The sequence below is a fragment of the Lepisma saccharinum genome, chromosome 4 (assembly GCF_977018435.1).
Source record: "Lepisma saccharinum chromosome 4, izLepSacc3.1, whole genome shotgun sequence".
NCBI classification, from domain to species: Eukaryota; Metazoa; Arthropoda; class Insecta; order Zygentoma; family Lepismatidae; genus Lepisma; species Lepisma saccharinum.
Window position 1 is genome coordinate 73,608,284 of NC_139232.1, and position 25,172 is coordinate 73,633,455.

The 25,172-nt window shown below is 35.8% G+C and overlaps 1 protein-coding gene across 4 annotated transcripts in view; it reads left to right on the forward strand.

Moving 5' to 3' along the window:
- The window catches only part of LOC145986579 (uncharacterized), a 115,510-nt gene extending 104,555 nt beyond the window's left edge, over positions 1-10,955 (forward strand). For all 4 annotated transcript variants that reach the window (XM_083120745.1, XM_083120744.1, XM_083120746.1 and 1 more), the window contains 3 exons: positions 2,011-2,177; positions 5,550-5,658; positions 7,624-10,955. In XM_083120745.1, coding sequence (XP_082976871.1) covers positions 2,011-2,177; positions 5,550-5,658; positions 7,624-9,611 — 2,264 coding nt within the window. In that variant the 3' untranslated portion in view covers positions 9,612-10,955. The remainder of the gene's footprint in view (positions 1-2,010; positions 2,178-5,549; positions 5,659-7,623) is intronic.
- Positions 10,956-25,172: the final 14,217 nt, after the last annotated feature.

Below are 25,172 nucleotides of genomic sequence, written 5' to 3' on the forward strand. Positions count from 1 at the left end.
ATTCATCAATTTCATCATTTCATCACTCATCCCCATCTTCGCAAATTAGCCAAGAGGCACAAAACGCGAAGTAAAATAAACTAAATCAAAATCAAAAGTTAGTGAGATCCATTTATTTGTATTGGTGTTTGTTATTTTTGTACTTTAAATGCATTGATATGATAATGATTAGGTCAAATTGATGAAGTGGCGAACACAAAGGAATGCACTGGGATTTGAACCCAGAACCTTGGATGGCCCATCATGATTTAGTAGGGTATTATAAAACAAGAATGAGAAACTCAGTTCATGAATTTTCCAAAACAAAAATTACCTCATTCCTTGAATGTTGATAGCTCTCTCTCAACCACAGCTGCAGTGGTCCAGTTGGTAGGTTGTCTGAATGCCGCATGAGAGACCCAGGTTCAGTTGCCTGGTTGGTGATTTCAGGTGGGGAATTTTTCCAGTAATATCCATGTATGGAGCAGCTTTTACCCAGCCTCTAATTATAAAATCTATCAGTCAAGTATTTCAAGAAAGTAAAGAAATTGAGAAGTGAAGAAAATATGCACATTGTTATATACCTGTACTAGAATTTTTAAAATTGAATATTTTGAAATCTAGAATTGTATTGATATGTGGTTAAGATTTGTTCACTTTGTTGCTTAAGAATTACATTCTTGTATGCATGAAATTAGTTAAGTATAAATATTAAAGAAAGTAATGTGGCCATTCCTCATCCAGGATGAAGTCTGAAGCATTATTTTTTGCAATTAAAGCAAGTCTAAATCTCTTGTTAATGTACAGCTTCAGTTTTCCCTTGTGGTAAGGGTTTTTCATTAAATAAAAATATATATTTTCTTAATTTTGCAATTATACCTAAGTATGGCGCGATTAAATAAATGTTAAGAAAAAGGGAAAAGAAGGTCAAGAGAAAGTAGACAGATCTAGAAAAAATCATGAGAAAGTAAAGAATTTGGGATTTGTTATTTTGGTAAAAACCCTGAAAATGAATACCTGGGGTTTTCAAGGTAGCTGGAATCTGGTGCTGATCACACCTCCACAAATGCTTGAGATTGTGAATGTGTGGGCCCACATTTTCCATATGTCTTCCTTGCATGTCACAATGTGGAGGGTGTAACTTTACCTTTGTTACCTTTTATCTCTCTCGGAACCACTGTTCTCTTTAAAAATGCATAGGAGAAAAAATTTGGCTCATTTCTTCTACACAGAATGGCAGCTCTATTTATGGTGTGCCTGTAATCTAGACAGTAAGAAGATATCTAAGGTTGGTAGCCTTGCATTGCCATTGGTATAGTGCATAAGCCAACAAACATTTTTTGTTTGAGTCTGTGCCCCTCCCGCCCACCCACCCTCCTCTCTCTCTCTCTCTCTCTCTCTCTCTCTCTCTCTCTCTCTCTCTCTCTCTCTCTCTCTCTCTCTCTCTCTCTCTCTCTCTCCCTCTCCCCTCTCTCCCTCTCTCTCCCCCTCCCCCTCCCTCCTTTTATACATTGTCCAGGATTAAAACCTAGAATGGCTTTGCAGAATGTGATTTTAACTACTTTTCTGTAGACTGGCAATGTTAGCTAAACAATATGCATTGGACAATATCTAAAAAGTCCTTATTAGTACTGCAGAAAATAAATGTGAAAAGGCAGTGTCTCATCATGATCAGTAGGTGAAATAAAATTGCAAAGAAAAGTGATTCTTGTAATATTATTTATATATACATCTCCCATCTATTCCAAAATTATTGAATGACAGTGGTTCTTGATTTTGAAGTAATTTCTTACAGGCAGTGAATTTCAAATTCATAAGTAAAATTGTAGGAAAATTGTGTTTTTTTCCAGAGACTGTACCTTACTCCTTAGCACACTGTAACCAGAGCTATTAAAATTAAACACTTAATTTCTGTTATCTGTATCCCAGGTATGCTTCAACAGTTATATTATGTTTCAAGTCTGATGCATTGATTGTAAATGTTATGGAATTAAATATTCTAAGTAACTTGTATTATTCATCTTTTTACAGGTATCTTATGTATATGTGTAGGTGCAATAATAATGTCAGGTGGACATGATATTTATAATGGAGATGTAGGAATGTTGTCATTACTAGTAGTATTTGCTGTCCTAACTGTGTTGATGCTTTTATTGATGGCCTTGCAACCAACTTCCAAGAAGAAGCTGGCATTTTCCGTAAGTATACACAATCCTTGTGCTTGTACATATAGTATTGTACTTTCATCTTACCAAATTGTGACTTAGATGTTTCATGTCTTGTCAGTAGTGTAACAGATGGGATTAAAATGCATGGCAGATGAACTGAACCCTCCGAATCTCTGCAGAATTTAATACATAGAAAAACTCACTTAAATGATTAGAAGTCATGCAAACTTTCAGTGCCACCTCAATTTTACATTTTTCAAGTGACCAAGGTAGAAGAACTTAAAATCCAAGAAAATTTTATAGCATTTTGCTCTTTTGGAGACAAGCTGTGCAATATAGATAATATCAATATCGGCAGTGCCTTTAATATTGATATTGACAATACCTACAATATTTATATTGTCAGTACTGACAATATCAGAATCGGGATACTGACATATGTAAATCTTTCAGTTTAAAGTTTGATTGATTTGCTTTATTTTACTTTGCTTTTTTGTGCCACTTTTGGCTATTTTGCGAAGATGGGGATGAGTAATGATATGATGAAATTGATGAATGGACACTCACAAACATCCATGCGCAGGCTGGGATTCGAACCCAGGACTCCAGTTTGAAGTTGGAATTACATTTTTAGCTAAGAGAATCAGTAAGAATCACAGCTCTTTGCACAGGCCTACCTGAAAATAGTGAGATTGAATAGTGTTATTGCATTCATCATGTGATACATGTCTCTGAAACTAACCTCCAGCAATGAGAAATTGTTTAGAACATATAACACTAACACTTTGCATTTACAATACATGAGATATGTATTTTCATCGAGTTTATTCTTCTTATTCCATGCAGATGTTTAAAAATGTATACTTAGAGAATTTATGTAATCTATTATTTTATGTTATAAGCCTGTAATTATCCATGGAATGAACAGTACTGAATGTGTAGCAAATCAGTTTCACTCCACAGGAAAATCTGTTCCAGTGGCGTATCTACAAATTTTATTATGGTTTGAATCTGATAGTTCCATGTAACTAAGGCACTACCCTGCCCTCACACCATTCACATCAATAACTTTTCCACATGGTTTTCTTTGTCTCTCTGATCCTACTTGGTTTATATAGTAAGGGAGGTTATCAGAATTTTTCCCCCACCCCAGATGCACCTGAACCAAAGTAATTGTAACAAATCCTTATCTCATAAGCATACCCTCATATTATAACCATCCTATGGTTATAATCAGTCAAAGTTATTGTTGCAGGATATTTGAAACACACACCATAACTCCAAACTATCACGGAGTATGCAGAAGAAGCTGAACCACGAACAAAATTGTATTAAAAAAACTAGCTCCCTCCCAAATATATGGCTGATGAATTTTATGCATTTTTTTAAAAACTCAGAGCTTGGTTTATGCACAACACTTTGACTTTGTCCAACATTAAAGAAGTATGTGCTTCAACTTGTGGCTTATGCTATTTTAGCATCACCATATTGGGGGATATAACATACAAAAGTAATGTATCTTGTGTTTTTCAAACCCTGAGGTGTTAATGAACTTTCAAGTTTGTGGAAGATAGATGTTTTTTTGTTTTTTTTTTATCGTACTTGAACCTTGTATTTACGAGCCGTGGTAGTGTAGTGGGTAGGGCATTGACTGCCACAGGGGAGACCCAAGTTTGATTCCCAGGATTGTTGATCTAAGGCTAGAATTTTTCCCAACCTTGTCCCTGCATAAAGTGGCTCTGGGGCTCGCCCAGCCTTAAATCAATGGGTACCTGGAGGCAACCCTTGGGTCGGATAAAGGCAGCTGGAGCATGGTGCTGAACACATCACCTTCAAAAATTGCCAAGATCGAGAATGTGTGGGGCCCTACCTCCACATCTGATACGGTCCAGGTATTAAGCGTATGGCTACAAGGTATGGTCTTCACGGCCAGAAGAAGAGGAATCATAAGCAGATGTATTCTGTGTAATTCTTTCTGTATCATGGTTCAATGTATTTGAATGTTTCGGACATAACGTCCAGTTTATATTAAATATGTTAATTGTTTACCGTCTGGTTTTTATCTTGTGCAACGTATATTAATCCACATTACCATGTCTTTCACTCTGAACCTATCAATTTGGCACTGTGGACAGTGACCAGAGGATTGACAGAGGACAGTGATTAGAGGATTTGAAGGATTCCAATTGTATTGTCAGGATGACTTTATGACTTTATCGGCACGGGATAGTGACAAGTACGATTTCATGTAGCAAATCAACAAGACGGTGTTTTACAGGTAACATTCAGTTTGCTAATTTTGTTCATGCTTAAGCAAAAGCAAGTTTCAGTTACACATCGTAACTTTTATAGTTTCCAGTTATTTCTATCAGTTAATGTAATTTGACGTTTCAACAACATGGCTCTCAACATTACATTCAGCGAATTTGTTGAAGAAAATGAAGATATCGAAAATTATTTCATGCGTTTTGATCAACTCTGTCTCACTCAGAATGTGGCAAATGAAAGAAAGGCAGCAGTTTTATTAGCAGTCATTGGTCCTAAGGCTTTCCAAGTACTTCGCAATATTACGGCTCCTGAAATGCCATGTAATCCATCATATGCTGTCATTCACGACAAAATGGTTCAGCACTTCAGGCCCAAAACCAACAAGTTTACGGAAAGATTCAAGTTTCGAAAATGTATTCAGTCTGAAGACGAATCTGTAACTCAATTCGTAGTGAGAATCAAACAACAAGCAGCCAAATGTGTGTATGAGCAGTATTTAGATGATGCACTTGTTGAACAATTCATCGTTGGTATACTTTCAGATTCTGCTCGGAAAAGATTATTGTCCGAAAGTGATCTTTCCTTTGTCAAATGTCAAGAGATTGCATTACATTGTGAGTTATTAGAGCGAGAAGTTAAAATATTCTCGAATAAGTACAATACAGATTCGGTGACTTTTGCCACCAACTCAAGAAATTTGACGCAGATGAATCCAGATCGTCAAACAGGCCGTTCAACGAGTTCACACTCGGGCGAAACGAGGCAGAAGAGCTACAATCAACCTCAGAACTCAACTGCTACCAAGCAAAATCCCCACTCCCAGTGCGGCAACTGCACAAAGAATCACCCAAAAGGTCTATGTCCGGCAAGAAACGCAATCTGTAGCTACTGCAAACAACAAGACCATACCTTGTAGCCATACGCTTAATACCTGGACCGTATCCCCTAAATGTGCCTTCGTGGCATAGTGCTATATGCACGGGGAACTTAACCTTTTTATTTATTTACTTATGCGTCCGTCATTTTATTCCCCTGTTCTATTTCTTAAACATGTAGTTGCTTTTACAGTATAATTTTTCAAGTTGTTGACACAAGTTAATATGTTCTTCAAGGTAAGATCCCTTTGTATTGTAGGTCCCATGGGTTCCAGTGATACCTGGATGCAGTATTTTTATCAATGTGTACCTGATGTTAATGTTAGATAGCAACACATGGATCAGATTTGGAGTGTGGATGGCAGTGGGTAAGTACGCATAGTGTCACTAGTATCAGTGTAGATTACAAACAAATTTAAGGACTGTGTATGGGATTTTGTTTGCTTTTTTGCCTCATTATTTTCATAGCAGTAGTTCTGAGCTGGCTTTGCTGATAAAACTTCAATATAAATTACGGCTGAGTCACCAGTGTTGGCTAATGCTAGTGGTATCTCCCCCTCTCCCTCCCAAGGCAGTAAATGTGTTGCAACAATCCTTTGATTTATTCACATTTAGCCTTGTTGGTTGTTATTGAGTACTAGTAACTTGGGCACTAATCATTTCATTATCAACTAAAGGTTAAAAGGTTAAAAATCAGTAACTTACGTGTGTGAGCATGAGATTTATCGAACTACGTTTCGAAGGTTATACTACCTCCTTCTTCAGGTTGAAACGATGTTTTCAGACACCTGACATGGTGCCTCGTCGAGAAAGTGATGGTTGAGGATTTAGGTTAAAATGGTATAGGAAAGACACTTTCTAAAAAAAAGGATGTAAAAATAAAAGAACGTTCAAAGCTGATGAAGGCATTTCATTTCATTATGTTTTAGACCAGTATTTAGTAAACTTTTTTTGCATGTGTTATAATGAAGATATTCTCCGAGACATTCTGGTAAGGTTTGAAAGCTAGTGTCACTCACTTTTTCAATCTTGAAAGACAATTGAGGAAGGGTCAGCATCCAGACACTTTTCCACTTTTCAGACACTACCTGGTCAATGATTCGAGATAATCTCTTCATCATTTGACACCAGAAAAACTTCAAGCATTTATTAGGGTTGTAGTAATCAACGCTTTTGTCATGTTAGTAATTGCATCTTGTTATGACACCATTGTTGTGAATATTACATAGCAGCTAATAAATATACTATAGTTCGACCACAAGGAAAAAAAAAAACTTCCGTCAAAAGCGTTTGCGCATCTTCCCTGTCTCATGGCTGAGTGGAGTTCCACTCTATCTCTCCCCTCCATGTTAAAGTATGATGAGCAGGAAACTTGTTTTTGAGCAGGCCGTTGGAGGTTCCATAACCAATAGTTTATTAAGGAATTCTCCCGAGAAATCAATAGGTCTGTCAACACTGACATGGGCCATGCTGAAGTCTCCTTCTGCCTGCCCTTTCCCACACCTGCCAGCACGATGAGGTTCTGCGCAGGTTTCTTTGCTTGTGGTTCCACTATACTTGAGAAGCAAACTATAATATGTTAAAATTTAGTTATACCACTTGCCTATAGATGAGAAATTTGTTCTATTACTACAGTTTCAGCTAAAGGAAGTTACGTAGCACTACTATGAATTTATGCAAATTTTTGTCATACTTGCTTAGCCTCCTCTTAGTTTCCTGTCGTTTTACCAGACCTGATGGAAAATTTTTCTTCTCAATATGAAGCTAACATACCAGGAGTATTAACATCAAAACCAATTACCATCATTGCCAATTCAAAGCTCAATACAAACAGAAAGTAGAAAATGATGCTTAAATGTTCTTTAGTACATCATTAAGGATTGTATTGGGTGTCATGCAGGCCTCGATTTGATTCTATGAACCCAACCAGTTCCCTTTAGCAGATGGGAGACTACCCCCCTTTTTTTTCTTAGGAATGATAGGACTCTTTGCATAGATGAAATTTATACATTTTACCTCCCAATAATGAAAGTTAAAGGGAAAAGGAGAAGAATGGGCTAATCACCAAGAAAAACTGTCTGCCTTGATATCCTTTATGCACCGTGAAAGTTTGTCCATATTTTACAGCAACACCTTGTACATTTACAATAAAGTTTTAATATTCAGTTGCCCTAGTGACAACTGTTATTTTCATTTGTACCCCCACCTCTTTTGAAGCGGGAAAGTAAACTACTGGTTCTCTTGTCTTTTCTGTTAATTGAAAGAATTAATAAAAAAGGCAGAAAGTGTGTTACTGAAGTCTCGCAATATCTTAACTGGTCTTATTTTTTCAGGAATGTGCATTTATTTCACATACAGTGTGAGGAAACCATTACCTCCTGTGAAACAGAGGGTTTTTCAGAAACCTGTTTTGTATGTGGATGAAGCAGATACAAGTAGCGAAGCTCATGTGCCGGAAATTGTTATTGAATTAGCCACCCCGATGCCTTCAAGACGCAGATTGTCAGGTGAAATAGAAGAAGAAAGGTTTTATGCAGAATTTGAAAAGCAAAGGAAACAGCCAGATGATGTTACCAACATGGATGCAGATGTTTTGAACAACAATGTAACATGTGATAATGAAAATTATGCTGAGGAAGAACTCCCATTGGAAAGCAACCTGAATGATATACCTATTTCATATCACAGTGATATTTCTCAGCCAGTGTTATCTGAAAAACTCATAATTGTAGCACACAATTGTATTAACAATTGCTTTTGTCCTGCTTGGGAACAGAATACCTCAGGGAAGGAATTGGCTGAAGAGACGCGAAGATGGCTTGCTTGTAATGGTCGCAGTTGTGCTTTGTCCGATTCTATGTTTTCTGTGGAAACTGCCCCTTTGTCATTGTCTCGTAATTTATCTGACCCACTGCAAAACCATATTTTGTCTGTTCATGAAATAATTGATAAGTGTCTATTGGGCAAAAGTACAAGTGACAAGTATCCCTCTGATAACATAGCACGACAAGAAGAGGTGCCACCGACAGTTGCAGATATACCATCGGAGATAACAGACTCTTGTGGTGACTCCTCCAATGAAGAAAGTTCACAAAGTAATGGAAAGAATCATCAAGAAGTGCAGAAGTATAATTCAAACATTCCTCCAGTAAAGATTGACAAAGTTGACAAGTACATCCCCAAGCAAACACATGAAATAAATAACCTCATTCGTAAAAGACTACCTCACAATCCTTCCAAGGATGGACATGTCATAGAAGAGACTAAAGGAACGATTGATGCAGAGGAAATGGTTTCCGAGTCAAACAAACAGCAAGAAGTAAGTGTTAGAGATGCTATACGGAAATTTGGAGGTAGTGGCAACTCAAAAAGACCTACCATTTTGATTAGATCAAAGAGTACTCAGTCTGGCAAAGATTCTGAAAATAACAGCCATGTAGGATTTAAAAACGTCAGATTGTTTGATGAAAATAATTTCCTTGGTTCGGAAATAAATTTTGAAATAGAGGATCGGCAAAAAAATGCTGATAATAATGATGCTACCACTAATGTGAATCGTGCTAAGATCCTGCGTAACCTCTCGGCTCCCAATCTAGCTGAAATGGCTGAAAAGACTGAAAGTCCTAGAGATTCTGACTTCCTCGAAAAGCTGAATACACTGATGAAAAGTCGGGTTGAAGCTTCAGCAATGCCAAGAAATAAAATAGACATGAAACCAACAGTGCGCTCGGAAAGTCCTAAATCAGACAAATCCGTGCCGATTAAAAAGGATTCAGTCGTAGATGATGCGGAGCTGAGTAAAGATGATTTTAGAAACAAGCTAGAAGCATTGTTGAAAGTTCCAAGCAGCCCAAAAGATGCCCAAGTAATATCAAGAACTTTTCCAAGGAAAAAGTCTGAAGTGAGGAATGAAAGTGGCAGCGAAGAAAGACTAGGGCTGCATAAGTTACAAATGCAGAATGTTTTCAGTGCTATTAAATCAATGAAATTAATGGACGAAGTAAGGAGCAAAAGAACTGAATCCAGTTCAACAACAAATAATGAAGTTCCTGTTTTGAATGATGAATCTTCTGAGTCAAATGCTGAAACAGCCAATTCACAAACAGTCTCCAGCAGCAACACCTCCAAGGAAGAGTTTACACCTAGCTGGATCTCAAGTCTTCCTGACCCTGTTATTCAATCTGATACTCGAGAACTAAGATGCTCTGTCGATCTGGGACCTGTAAGGATAATGGCAGGCATCTCTGATGCACTAGTATCAAATGACATAGAAGACTTTACGGACTTTACGGATCTGAATACTGTCACAATAAAACTTTGACATTTGCTTCAAGCAATTTTCTTGCAGTCTTGTTCTTGTCTGGTGTCACATGATGTGTAAAGTATTGTGTCAGATATTTATTGTATAGTTTTTTAAGTTATTATGTTGTGTTATCATTTCTTGTTTTGATAATGCTTAACTTATATCTTGTGTCAGCTTGTGTATATTTTAATTGCCACCACTCATACATTTTTTTGTTTCTTTACAATATTTTGAATGTATCAACATTCCTACAACAACAAATATAATAAAATGTTCAAGAATTAGAAGATACTGAAATATGCATACGAACAGATGTTGTAATGCTTCAAAAGAACCACATTCAAATTTGTATGTTGTTTGTATTTTCTTATTTTACTTTCCTTTTACCCTTTTCAAGGGATGTCTCATTGCTATTTTCTTACCATATATGACAACTGATGAACCTGTGTGTGTGTGGTACACAGTGGAGGATCACATGACAGCCAATCTACATCCCTTGTGTTGAAAACTCCTTCTAATGAAAGCTTGGTCACCAGGAATTCTGGCATCATCACTGACCTTTCTGACACAGTGTTTCTCTTTCTGCCTGCACAGCCATTGGACCTTGTATGTGGCAAGCTGTATAGAGCATTTTTAGTGTGCAACCTACAGTCTTGGCACCAGAAATTTTTGTTTCGTGTTCCAGCCTGGGTTTCGTTATGTGTGTCCCATCATCTGTCCATCCTCATTGCCATGACTAGCTTAAAGAGGCAAAAAGTGATGTAAAATAAGAAAAATACAAATAAATGCGAAGGAAACTGCAAATACTTACCAGACAAAATAAAGTTTACATATTTCACAGCCTAGACTTTGCAGTAGCCAGATACCAATGCACTGATAGTAGACAGAGTATTGGACCTGCAGGCACTGTAGGGTTTATCAAGTCTTCATATCACTTTAAGTGACTTTTAGTACATGTTAACACTTAACTAGCTGAAGTTCTCAAGCAAATGGACACTATGTTCATGCATAGTGTCACATATAGTGAAACTTTATTTTACATAATTCCACGTGCTTCATTTTAAATCAATAACTATATGAAAAAAATATGCCGTGTAATCCTAAATATATATCTGAAATCCATGTGCACGTTATGTGAGCTCCCACATAGTCATGTGATTAGCACTCGTGCCTTTAGTGCAAGAGGTCCAGGGATCAGCCCCAGTGGGAGCTCCAAAAATTTCAGTGTTGACCCAGCATAGTGACAACATTTGGGAAGCTACTTGAAAAGAAGTAGAGGACTTTGTCTTGAAAGCCAGAAAAAACAATGATTAGCTAGATCAGTTTTTTCCAACTTCAAAAGGTCTGAGAGCCAAAATTAGATCCAGCAGTTGATTGGTGGGCTGCATTTTTTGGGGGGGGGGGGGGATTAAAAATTACAAAAATTGTAAGTACTGAACTGGAAATGTAGTACTTTCGCATGACCTAAATTTCTAAAATGAGGCATTAAAAACAATGGAATCGCAAATCAAAATTATATAATTACAATTTATTTCACAAAAACCCAATACTTATGGATGAATTGAAAGAAATGAAAAACACACCATACAAATAAGAATCCTTCATACTTCATAGCAAGTGTTCAATGTGAAAATTGAGGCCGATCTGCTTCTTTTATTAAAGTTTGAATGTCCACTTCAATTTCTGTATTTGAAAGTCTCAGAAGGTGAAGCAGTGAAGAATCTGCCAGTTGGCTTCTGTAGCGGTTCTTGATGAATTTCATTGAAGAAAAAAACTCTTTCACACATGTATGTGCTCTGAACGTCGATGTCATTCTTTGCCCAAAACTATGAAGGTTTGGAAAGTGTTCCTGTGAAAGGTATTTGAAAAACTCTGGCCCCTTTTCTCGCCTAGTTTGAAGGAACACATCGTTTTGCAAATCTCACAATTCAAGTTGGAGAGAAGCTTCTTGTTCTTTGATGTTAACACCAAGAGGATTGCTAAATAGCTGTATGCTGCTTTTAAGTTCTTCAAAATCTTTAATCTGGAGAGTTAAACTCATCCATTATTTCTTTAATATTTGCACTGAATTCAGAAAAGTCCAGTGTTTCTTTATCTTCTGCTAGGTGCCGGCAGCTTGGAAAATGGACCAGGTTATTCCTCTCCAAAGTAACGTTGAAAATCTTCAGTTTATTACGAAACCCATTTATGTTTCCCATTAAATCTGACACCAGCTGGTTTCTTCCCTGCAGTTTCAAGTTCACTTCACACCAGTTGGTTTCTTCCTTGCAGTTTCAAGTTCAGTTCGTTCAGATGACCTGTGATATCTGTTAGAAACACCAGTTGTTTAAGTAAGTCCATACTCTGAAACTGTTCCTTCAGTAAAAATAGAACTTATTTTAATGAAAATACATAAAATTTTTTTTTTTTGCAAACTGGCTTTGCGGGCCGCAAAAAAAGGCATCGCGGCTGCCATTTGGAAACCTTTGGGCTAGATGCACTGACCCATCACTCAATGAAAAGATTATTTGCAGGCCCTGGCAATCAAAGTGCCACAGAATTTAGTTTATGTGAGTTCTATGGTATGGTGCGTAAAATACACATTCAAGTATGTTTAGATTTAATCCATTTGTTCCACAACGCTCCAGTAGATGATAGGTCAATCAGCTAATGAATCTGTAATAATCCCTCATCAATATATAAAAAACATGTTCAAACTGAGTTTTATTGTTCAGTAATTTTTTATAGTCACTGGTGCCATCCACTTAGTAACAGTTTTACTGAAACAATACAATCAGGGCATCTCTGATGGCATAGTAATTACGTCGTCCCCTTGTAATCAAGGGGTCCCGGGTACAATACCTGGTGGAGGTACATAGTGGTTCAGATCCAATTTAAACTGTGTGTCCAGTCCCGATTAGCCTATCTGTGCATAAAGTGGACATAAAACATAAACTTAAACGACACAAAACAGTTAAATTGAAAAGGAAAGTACGTCTTCAGAGTTTGCATATAAAGTTAATGAGCTTAAACATGATCGACTGGACGATTCTCCTTAAATTCCTCTGCAACCATAAGGAGGGTAGGAACAGTTCTGTAGGCATGGATACTTACTTTTGAATCTTTAATCTTGGTATAACTGCTTGGCGAGCATAGATGGGATTACTTTTCTCCATAGTGTTCATAGGCACTTGTCATAACAGGATAACAATTTCTGTATCCCCTTCTTATAGAACAAAGCTCTTTTGACACTGTGATTGTTTTTTGAAACATTGGCATTTTGACTTTAAACATCACAAATCTGGGGATGAATTTTCAGCTGGTGTTCTGTATATGCCTAATGGCATCAAAACAGTAGATTTGCTGTGTTCACAAGCAGTTTTGTTCAAAGAGAAAGGAATATAAATATTAGTATTTCACTGTGATAAATACCTAAATAAAAGTAATTATTTTATCAGAATTAGTCTGAAAGGTAACTGAATTTGAAGAGAAGTGAAGACTTTGTGAAATGAACCTACTCCATAATGCTGCTTCACCAACATCTATAGAAGGTAACCTACCTCCTGTCTTCCTCCATTCCCTCGAGTATTACAGTTTTCTTTTGCTTTCGTGGATTGCTTTTCATGTTCCTGCAGTTGTGTTACTTTACAAAGTTACATGCTTCACAGTTATGATTTGTATGCATGTTGTCCATAAAATGTCTTGTGTGCCCTTTTTGTACTAATATTCATAATTTGTTGCAGTGTAATTTGTGTTTTTTCCAGCAATGCTGATTTAGCTCAGAAGTTAAAGATCAGTTTTAGTTTTACAGAAGGACTTTGTAAATACAGTGTTGATACTTTTTTCCTCAAAGTTATCCATTGATTCATTCTGCAAGACTACATTAATTTATTTATGTTCATGCTTGTGCCAAAATTCTTCTAGATAAATAATTATGAGAACTGAAAAGATGTATATATTACATGGAAGTGTTTAATAATTATGAGAACTGAAAGTGTATATATTGCATATTGCATGGAATGTTTAAAGACCACAATGTTTTCTTAACGTTCATATTTATTTTGCAGTAGAATAATATGTGTTCTGTTTAATAAAATTGTGTTTAAAGGAATTTATAGATATTGTTTATAGAAATTACAGGTCTATTTTCTAAGTAAAATATTGTATATTGCCTGGGATTGCTGTGTCGTTATTAAATATGTTTTAAAAAATTATGTATCTGCATTAATATAAAGCTTACTAAGTTGATAATTAGTAATGGAACTTTCACAAAATATGTGGAAAAACATTGTAGTCACAATTGGGTAAGACTGTAAGAAGGAGGGAAAGGGAGTGAGTGTGTGCATTTGCTTATGTATGTAAATGTACAAACATACCTAGAGTAACCACAATAAATCTAGTCAAGATTGGGGTGGATGCTCTGTGGGCAGAAACATATGTACAAGGAATATAATATCATGAACTGTCTTACCATCAAAGGGATAAAATTAGAATTGAGGTCAAGATATTTTGCATGGATCAAGAATGAGACTTGCTTGCAAAGTATTAACCAATTCATGAACAGTTCTGATGTTATGATACTCTTTTAACCATTTCGTTGTTATCAATGGCTTCATTACATTTTTTTCCTGAATTTGTGATGGACTTTGTTCAGCTCTTATTTCCTTTTTTATTTTTGTTTCTTGGAGATGGCTCTTTCCCACATTCATAAGTAAAATCTGATGAATTAGCCCTCTCGTAGTTGGTTGTTATAAACATTTAAACACGTTCTTGAATTAGAAAAAACTTAAATAAATGTCTGATAAAGGGAGCAAGCAATATATACATGTAAGAAAAGGCTAAAAGCTGATGCATTTCTGGAATTGTGTTAGCCTAGCCTTTTTAATTTTATTAACTTTCTACAAAAGAACATCCTCCAAATTTTTTTAGGGAGGAGGGGCTAGGTTTGAACATAATGTAAAGTGCAAACACATTTGCATTCATGCTGAATTTGTGTTGCTCAAATCAGATAGTGCAACTCTGAATAAGTTGTTATAATTTATTTTCACTTTCACGCTAGTGTAGTTTTGGCTCATATTGTTCTTGCCATATTACTACTCTTTTCAATTTTGTTTCTTTTCTTATTGATATTTCTGTTGTTTGCTTTCACTTTCTCAGAAATTATAAATGTATAGCTTTTGCATTGTCAATCCTTATTATTTCAAGCATTGGTTCCCTACTGCATAACTGATACCTGATTAATTCATTATTGTAAGTCTTCCCTTCCATTAAGTATTTATCATTAAGGAATATGGTATATGATAGCATATATGAAAATATATATTAGGAATGGGACAGACTCATAGGTACTCTATTGGTACCTGCTGATGTAGGCATAACAGTGTATTGACTTATCAGTCAAATTACTGATAAACTGATAGGTTTTACTGCTAATCAGATTAATCAGTACTCTATTGGTATCATTCAATAGAAGATCAGTAAAATTACCGATAATTTTACCAATTTGATATATCTATTTATCTATCTATATACAGGGTGTCATTTTAATGGCACCCACGGACCCCAGAAATGTATAGAGGACATCAAAACAAACAACTCAGTAACATTTTTCTTGTTTGTGTATCATTTCGATGTCACAGTCGTTCAAAAAAGACAGTTTTGCCACAACATTTGATTGTATCTGTGATGTCATTTCCTGCGGCGAAACAGCGCACAGCAGGGTTGCAAGGAACACACAAATTTTGTGAAAAATGACAAACTTAGAAACCACATTATTAGCTGTAAAACGAAGCGAGAAACGTGTCCAGTAGACCAAACATCATAGCCTACCAGCAGAAGATCAGCAGTCCTCTCAGGGGAAGAGGGAAGTGAACCAACGATATGAGAAATGGTAAAAAACGTATTCAAAATGAAGTGTCAATATCGGTTTTTTCTCAGCCTACATGTCAACAACAATACATTCTATTGGACTTGCAGCTTACATGTGGCTGTTTACGCCCAACTACATGTCAAATATTTGCAGATCTCGTTGCAAGGTTGATATCTACAGGTTTGTCTCTAGATGCCTTGTGGTACTTTTGTGCTGATAACTGAAGTATCTGAGGTTCACGTTGTTACATAATGGCTAAAACACGTATAACCACAGTAACAATCTAATGATGAATCAGTAGCGAATATGCTGCCCTGTTCACAGTTGCAAACTATTACATGTGTTTCCGGTGCATAGATAAACACAGTCGTCGGAGAGTTTGTTTTACTACTATTTATATCCCTGTATTTTCAACCATTTTTGTCACTTGCCTCATAATGCACTGAACATTCATTATATTATGAGTTGCTTACCTTTGGAATTTTAAGTTCTTTCATTTCTATTTTCTCATCTGTTCAGTGTGTCACAGACAACTAGTATCAGAAGGACGAAGTGGATAGACTAAATTGTAGATGCCAACTTGGTAACTATATTTGCAAATATTTGACATGTAAGCTGAGACAGGATGCGATATGACCACTTCCACTTGAATTCTATTATCTTTCTACCATTATTCGTATCGTTTGTTTACTTCCTGTTAAGATACAGAATGTGTTTGCTAGTTTTGTTTTACGGTACATAATGTGGTTGATTGTAGCTATGTCATTTTTCACAGAATATGTGTGTTCCTGGCAACCTTGGAACACATCGCTTCATGACAGGATATGACGTCACAAATGCAATCAAATGTTGTGTGTGGTTGCCAGTATTCAGGCGGCAAAACAGGCTTTTTTGAATGACTGTAGCTCTGAAACGATGCACCTACGAGAAACATGTTACTGAGAAAAGTTGTTTGTTTTGATGTCGTCTATATGTTTCCGTGGTCCGTGGGTGCCATTAAAATGTCCATAAAGTCTCACCCCACCCTGGGTATTGTGAGAACAGCTGTAAATAGGAAGAAATGGCGAAACCCGTAGTCCATGATGTTCAGGGGGAAACATTTTGAGGCCAACCATTCCCTACCCAGGCCCCCCACAAGGGGTTAGGATGGGGTCAACTCATTTTTTCAAATAGCAAGGGGGTCGAAGAATATGTCGTTTGAAAGGTCTTATCATAACAATAATAATACAGCAAATCCCCGGAGTCTCTACGTAGCTCCAATTGACAATGGCGTGAAATCAAATGTGGAACATGACCAGCATTGGACAGGACTCAAACTTCTACAGGGTCCGGCAGAGGAGTTGGATGGTTTTGAAATGTGAATAAAACACTTAATTTTCAAAGGTGCAGAAAGTATTACTACAGAAATACAGGTTATTGTATGCCATTTTTATTTACCACGACAGTTCGTGCAAAAAAAAAAAAAAAATGATGTCTTCAATTTACTTCTGTATACATTCGAAGGCCTTTTTCCTTTCCTTTTAAATGACCTACGTAAGATCTTGAGTCAGCACTTTGTCCGTTTGAACAATTGAAAGAAATTCAAATCAACAATCGGCGATCCGGTGAGAAGTTGGTGGCCTGTTTAACTGTTTGTCAGCCCAGTAAGCATGGAGCTCTGGAATGTGCAACATCGAGCGTTTGTTGTGGAGGGATTCTTCAAGACTGGAGAATCTGTATTGAAAACGCAGAATCTTTTTCAATGTCATTTTCATGTGGTACGCCATGGGTTTGAACACGGCCAGGTGGTGACCTATTCATAGCTGATGCTGTCAATCTGAAGTTCTGAACCACGTGAGGATAGTGTTGCGGCTTGGTACACACCCATGGCGTGCCACATGAAAATGACGTTGAAAAGGTGCTGCGTTTTCAATACAGATTCTCCAGATATATATATATACACACACACACACACAGGGTGTCACAAAACTCTTTCAACAACGCTTGGGTGCTGGTAGATATCATAAAAGCAAGTAACTTTTCCCTATAAAGTTTACCTCGAAAGTGCTTAGTTTCTGCGCTATTCTTATTATTCCTATCTGTGCTAGCGTTATTTCTAATCGTGTTCGTCTCATAAGGAAGTAATTGCAAGGCTCTTTCAATTTAATGTTTGATTGGTTGATTTGCTTTATTTTACTTCGCTTTTTGTGCCACTTTTGGCTAATTTGCAAAGATAGGGATGAGTGATGATATGATGAAATAGATGAATGGACACTCACAAACATCCATGCCCAAGCTGGGATTCGAACCCAAGACCACTGGCATCGTAGTGCGATGTTCTAACCACTCCGCCACTGGGGTCGGCTTTTAATTTAATGAAACACGTGTAGAAATGAATAAAATCACACATTAAAACTAGTGCTTATTAAAAACTATAGCCAAGAAATGCATACTTATATCAAGCGCTGAACTGTAAAGGACACTTGTATTGCATAATGACAAAAAACAATTTTGCGAACAGCAAAAGTCTATTGAGTCACCTTGGTGATCGAGTACGTTTAGTGATCGACACATGATCTCTTTATCGAAGGTTCCTGATAAGAGCTCCGGCCTGGAGGAATATGCCACTGGATCATTCGTCTTTGTAGTTGAGATTTTTCTGAAAAGGGAGCAGGTACTGCACCACTACACCTGTCGATGCATTGAACTTAACGTAAAAAGAACACTGTGAGAAAACAATGTATAACGTTTGTTAGTTCTCTGCTCTTAATGAATTATTTTGACTCTTGGAACAATAGTAGCGTTAGAAAAATCAAGTACCAGTATACTGACAAGAAAAGTTAATTTCTGCAGTGAAGGCATGTTTTTCTGCGAATGTGATTGCAACCACGATAGTAGAGTCATTGTGCAATGCACTAGCAGCCAGCAGGTTTTGTTCGAATGTCAAATGTTCGAAACGAGGCAGAAAGCATAATCATGTTTACATTTGTTCCTTCGTGGATTTCCCCTATCTCACGTGTCCCTTGCAATTGTTGATGTTGCATGACACACGAAACACTCCGTGGTGATGTGGTTAGCACAGTTTGCTACGGTGCCAGGTGTCTTGGGTTTATATCCTGGTCTACATATTGGTGTCATTTGTTATTTCATCATCCTCATCTTCGTGATTAGCCAAAGGTGGCAGAAAAGCAAATTAAAATAAACCAAATCAATCAATCAATTATGGAGATATTTTAGAATGAGTAATCTTGAATTTATTTCAGTCTGTCCATTATTTGTCTTGGTCAGTTTATAAATACTATCAATGCTTCTTACAACATAGTAAGTAATTAATGTTTTGGATTTTGCTCAGGCAAGACTCCCAAGTTGTTGTTGTTTTCAAGTCGTCTCTCTTAACGAGGAACGCTAGTGGCAACCCTGCCACGCACCCCTGGTAGTTATGCCAGAGCAAGTGTTTGCTGCGTTGGGTTTCATACGTACAGGATAGATTTTAAGCACTTTCGAGGTAAACTTTATAGGGAAAATTTACTTGTTTTTATGATATCTACCAGCACCCAAGCGTTGTTGAAAGACTTTTGCAACACCATGCATATATATATATATATATATTCTTTTGCATTGCAATCACCTGGTAACATACTGTACATTTCTTAAGGTGGTCAATCAACCATTCAGGTTGTTCAAGGACCATTTGGAATTTTGTATCTACTTTTATGAGTATTGGCCAAAATTCCATAGATGTCCATCCCTATAAAAATGCATATTGTGTGTGTGTGTGTTTATAATATTTAAATAGCCCATATGATTGGTGAATCATTATTGTTCTTCAAGAAACATTTGCAATTTTATATTGCTCCTTGATCGTTAGCAAAAATGTCATATTGGTGTGAGCAGCCAAATGCTGAACCTCACTCTGTAGTGAATAAAAATACTATTCTATTCTATCCCTAATACTTAGTATAGGCTGCAGAAAATTAGTTTTGTAGGTCATGCATGCTGCAAAATTAGTCTGTACTTACAAAGGTGGAGATATTGGAGAGTAATATAAAATGCAAGTGAATTGGAAATTCTGCACAATAAGGTAATATTTGAATTAATTATTATTTTTTTGTCATGTAACGCTACTGCATTAAATTCATTACTAGATTTTTTTTTTAATTTGTGCCTAGTGCTATATGATAAAAAGATTCTGAAAGTGGTAAATGGGTAGAACCAAAATACTTGTTACTGAATTCAATAATAATAGCAAAGTGACTTACTGAAACTTTTTGGTTCAAGTGACACTTAACATTATCCTCATCTGTGATTGAATCTGGGTCTATTCACAGAAAAGGAGAGAGTGGTAATATTAGCTTTTGTGTGAGCCCACTGCTGCATTATAAGGCAAATGGTAAGAAACAAATATTTAATAGCTTCAAAACACAATTTTTGACGAAAAGAAGAATTGGGAACAACCACACATTGATGTAAATAAGAGCCTCATTGTAATTACAGGACAAAATTTGATATTATTAAATCAAGTTCCTTATTAAGCTTTAGTCGATGGAGCCTTGTAAGCTTGAAACTCCTTTTTGAGCGGATGCTTTAGAATGACAGTGCTTTAAGCGGAGGTGAAATTTTTACATTGTGCATCCCAATAATGAAAGTTTAAGAGAGAAGAAGCAAATCAAATGTTTGCACAAAAATTGGTCCAGAAGGCAATATACACTACAGGATATAAATATCCCAGCCAATCCGCTAAAAGTTAATATGATACTGGTTCCACATAGATGTTCATTTTCCTAATAAAAAATCTGTACACAATAGTGAATGGTATTAGTTGGATGAATGCAAGTTGATGTTTCTAATAAAATAACACTCACTCAGGCACGTATTTAGAAATTTATTTTGGGGGGAGGGGTCCGAACCAAGTGTCTCAGAAATAATAATAATAATAATAATATGAATATATAAGTGTTTAAATTAAAATATATAAATTAATATTGTATTGCTATTATAATATGAATAAGCAAAAAGATGATAAGAATAAAGATATAAAGGCATGTATTCATTATCGAGTGTAGGTGTAGTTTAGATCGATACAGTTTGTATGAAAGCAACTGTCCTCTCAAGGAAATCGGTGCCAAATAGATAAAAAATTGAATATTTATTAAATAAACAGAAAGAAGATCTGGATGACAAAAATAAAAGTTTCAGATTAATATCTTTTGTACTGCCATTCAAAGTTCTTCATTAATAAATAACCCTCGATTATACAAATGCTAAACAAGTATGTACTTTCATTATGTAATTTTACTACTTGGTTAGTCTTTGGGAGAGGGGGGTCCAGACCCCCCCCCCTAAATATGTCCTTGCACTCACTATCTTCCTTTGTTAATATTCGACTGTCGTTTTGCAATTAAAGTTTTCAGAGACCTGATTCAATTGAAAATTACTTTTGAAACTAGTTTTGGCTACAATGATGCTGTGCAAGGAAGTTTCAACTTGTTAGTTGGTAGGCAAGTATGTCGCTATAAAATTGTCCTGGATTTTTACATTTTTCTACATTTTAAATTTTGTCTCCTTCATCCTCCTGTTCAATTATATTTATTTTGAACCATATTATTTTGTAAAGACTTAATACTTACTACTTGTCAGCCGAATGAAAGCAAATGTAAAATATGTCTTATTTAAACAATTTGTATTTGGAGTTTTAACCTCTTAACTGGGTATGACGTAATACTCCGTTCTGGCTCTACTGATTTATAATGGGCATGACGGGATACTACGTTCTCATGTTCTTACTGCTGATATCTGTTGTGTATGACGAGATACTTCGTCAAATTACTTTCTTCTTTGTTTCACCAGATGTCTCTGACTTCCAGACTGTTGTAACCGTTAGAGTTAGCGGGAAGCAACGAACACAGCCCGACGTTCAGTTCTATCGCGTATGCAATAATGGCTCAGGCAAATCGGAAGCGACGGCGTGTTTTTCCTGCCGAAGAAATCCGAGATATATTGTAGTTGTAAATCTCGCATATTGTAAAAAGTACAACAAGGACCAATAAAAGAATAAACAATACCTAAATGGTATGCCATGGAGCACAGAAATATTAACTAAAATATTGGTTTACGAAATTCATCAATTTATCAACAAAAATTCCCAGGACAGATTGGGCTTTCGACGAGGAAATTTCCCAGTTAAGAGGTTAATGCTAAGTATCTTTTGTGATGTTTGGACAGATTCCAGCTTTTCTTTTTCTTTTTGCTCAAATTTGTTAAGTACTTTACTAATACTTTGTTTTTATTTCTGTAGGTTTTAGCATATACTTCTGCTATGGAGTAAGACGGCAAGTCTCCAGATGACAAGATAAAAACTGAAAGGAAGACAAAGATCTACTCTATTAAGTGACACTTTTGACTAACCAAGACTGAGCTTTGTTTTTATATAACAAATGCAAGGTTTCGATTTTTTTTCTGTAGAGAGAACTAAAAGTAGGATGTGTATTGTGATGTACGCAATTGCTGGATTAAAATAACCAGTACGTTATTTCACACACACACAGAATGAGCATCATAGCAAATATGCAAAATACATACTGATAGTCAAAAACATATGACAATTCTTGTTACACACAAGTTGCCTCAATATTGTAAATTATTTTTTTTTACTCAAACATTATAAATAGGTAAGGTTGAAAATTGCTGGTACGGTGGAAATGTCCATTTTCCTTCCATCTCCCTTATGGGAAATAGACAAAGTGTTTCAATGTTCTACTTTAGTTTGCATAGAGTATGAAACAGGGCAGAAGTGAGTGGTTTCAGAGATACCCTTGTTCTGCTTTTTTCATTTTATCTGATCTGTATTGTGGCCTTATGTTTATTATTTACATATTCATTGTTTTATTTGACTAAATATGAAGGATATTAATTAGTAACTTTTTTGTACAAAAAAGCTACATTTTATGACACTATGGATTGAAGTGTGTTTGTGTAAAACATTCAAGAGATGAAGAAGAGAAGGTAGAAAGAACAATTGGTTGAAAGGCATTTGCATACAAATTGGAAAAATTATTAAGTGTGTGCAATATTGTGATGTTTACAGAGAAAGTAGTTCAACTTCTTTACCAGCAGAAATTTTCATATTATTATCATTCTTGCTATATCTTTTTAAACATTTAAATATTTGTTTTCCTTGAAAGTTTCCATAATAGTTGTCAGATTACTACCAACATAATAAAATAGTTTACATTGAAAAATAAGAAACAAAGGAATATTACCTTTCAGGAGTAAAAATCACTTACAAGTATATTTTTTTTATTATTTAAAAAAATCTCTAAGACACTATATGATCTGTATCCATATGTGTTCATTTACTATTTGACGATGCTTCGATTGAAGCATAATTTTTCAATACTGCTTCCATTTTAATTACAAATGGAATGCAAATTACACCAAACATTAGTGTGATGCTTCTAAACAAGAAATGGAGACATTTAGTCACACTGTCTTGCAGGAATATTGTATTAACCAATCTTCTATCACAGTAACATTTCTGAAACCCTACTCATTAAGTTATAATTGTTCTTAATTGTGTTCTGGCCATGTTTCCAGTACATATTTGTACACATTCTTTATTATATGAAAACTGAAATGTTTTTGTTTTTTTAATTATGTGGGCCAGTGTGTTGACTTATTTTAATGATAAATTTTGTACATTATGTAACAAATTATTTTTGACATTATTATAATGAATTTTTTCTGTTTTACTGTTATGTAAAACAATGAAGGTACTTACATTTTTAATTATGCAGAATTTTTTTGAATACATGAAAATGAAGTATGTGTGAATAAAAAGCATCGCAGATTTCAGATTGCAAAAGAAAGTGAGTCTATTTATATATACTTGATTTTAAAATAGCACAAAATATAAATTGAATAAGCTTAATTTAACAAATTCTGAAGGAGATACATGGAGATATATATTTTATATATAATGAAAATAAAAACAAATATACACATGAGTAGAATATATTTTTTTAAAAAAAATTGTATCCTTTTTGATTTGTGCAATAATGCAAGTTGTCTTGTCTTTACTCATGGTAAACCCATGGTTTTTCAGCATTAGCACACAATACTGTTAAATTTTGATATAATGAACTGAGAATAACTTCCAATTTCCGTATGATGTAAATATGCAGCTTTTTGTCAGTGCTATAGGACTGTTAGGCAATAGATCTTCCCACCCGGTGGAGGCACATAGTGGTTCGGATCCCACTTTAAACTGTATGTCCAGTTCCGATTAGCCTTACTGTGCATAAAGTGGACTTAAAACACCAAATCAATCAATCAACAGATGTTCCTGGCGGTAGCACTGACAGATACAATTCCACACAAGGATAACAGTGCTGGTGAAACCGAGCTGACTCAGTATAACACAGTTGGTAGAGCAATGGTATAATATGTCAGAGATCGGGGGTCAAGTTCTGGTAGAACCTGCATTTTTTTCATTTAAATTTCTGTGTGAAATGTTCTAGAAATGTAAATTTATTTCCCAACTGGCCAAGAACAAAGTTTACTTCCACCTGCCTTGAAACATTTCCGATAAAACTTGTTTTAGCAGCCAGCTCCTTTCTGTTCAACAAAATTTTTACTAGAACATTTTAACCTTTTGTGCCATATGATTTCACCCTAAGAATTTTCTACTGCTTCCTACAGAAGACCAATGTTTTGTGGTTGAAACATTGAGTGATACAAAACATGCTACAACCAGGTACATTGCTAAAAATTCTTTTTTTTTTTTTTTTTCAAATTAGTGGTGAATGTCGTATCACGGACAATTGTGAACATTAATGCCATAAATTGCATGTGTCAATGCCTGATATAATGTTGTTTTCGTCTATTGATGAACAAACTCCCAGTGGACATGACCCTCAAATTCCACTAATTCCACTACACACACAACATAGTCTTTTCTTCAAAGTGGTCAGTAACTATGCAATTAATTCTATCTGGGCTGCTGAATGCTTTCTTTGAACTCTTATTTTCGTGCGAGTGGTCCTGGGTGCAATGATTGGTGGGACTTTGTAAAAACGAGAAGTATGTGGGGGGGGGGCAGCTGGTGGCTCTGGAGTTCGTTGAAGTGCTAGTAGAAAAAAATGAGGTAATGTAAAACACACTGTATGTAAAATATCCTTGTTATCTTCATCTTTCCAATGAGAAAATTGTGTTTCTAACAAAACACACTAATAAACATGATTCATATTTCTCTTAAAACTGCAAAAAAGGAAACGACATGGGTAACAATATGCACCAAGTTCAACTCCTCGAAGGCCAAGTTCAGAGCTTGCTTTCTCTACCTTCAGCTCTTTGGTCTTTTAATGGCAAATCTTGCAGCTCCAAGCAGTAACATCACGGTTCTCATGGTAACAAACATGTACACATATATCACTTCCAGCTTGGAATGTATTGGTGCGGCAAAAGCTGTTGATGAGGGCAAGCGCCACGTGACAGAAATGCACAAACACATTTCTTTTAATACTAATGTGCATAAGGATAATTTAATAAAAACATTTTGTACATTAAAATGTGGTGAAGTGCCACCTACTTCAAAATTAGCAGATCTCGTCATACATCCTTTATTTTCAGTAGTATTTTTCCCCAAGGTTATTTCAAGGTTTGAATTTGTCCATCTTGCTGTCAATAAAGCAAAGATAAGGATGTGCATTTTGAGAAATAAATGGAATCAGTTTTGCATTTGGAGGGTTAACTAC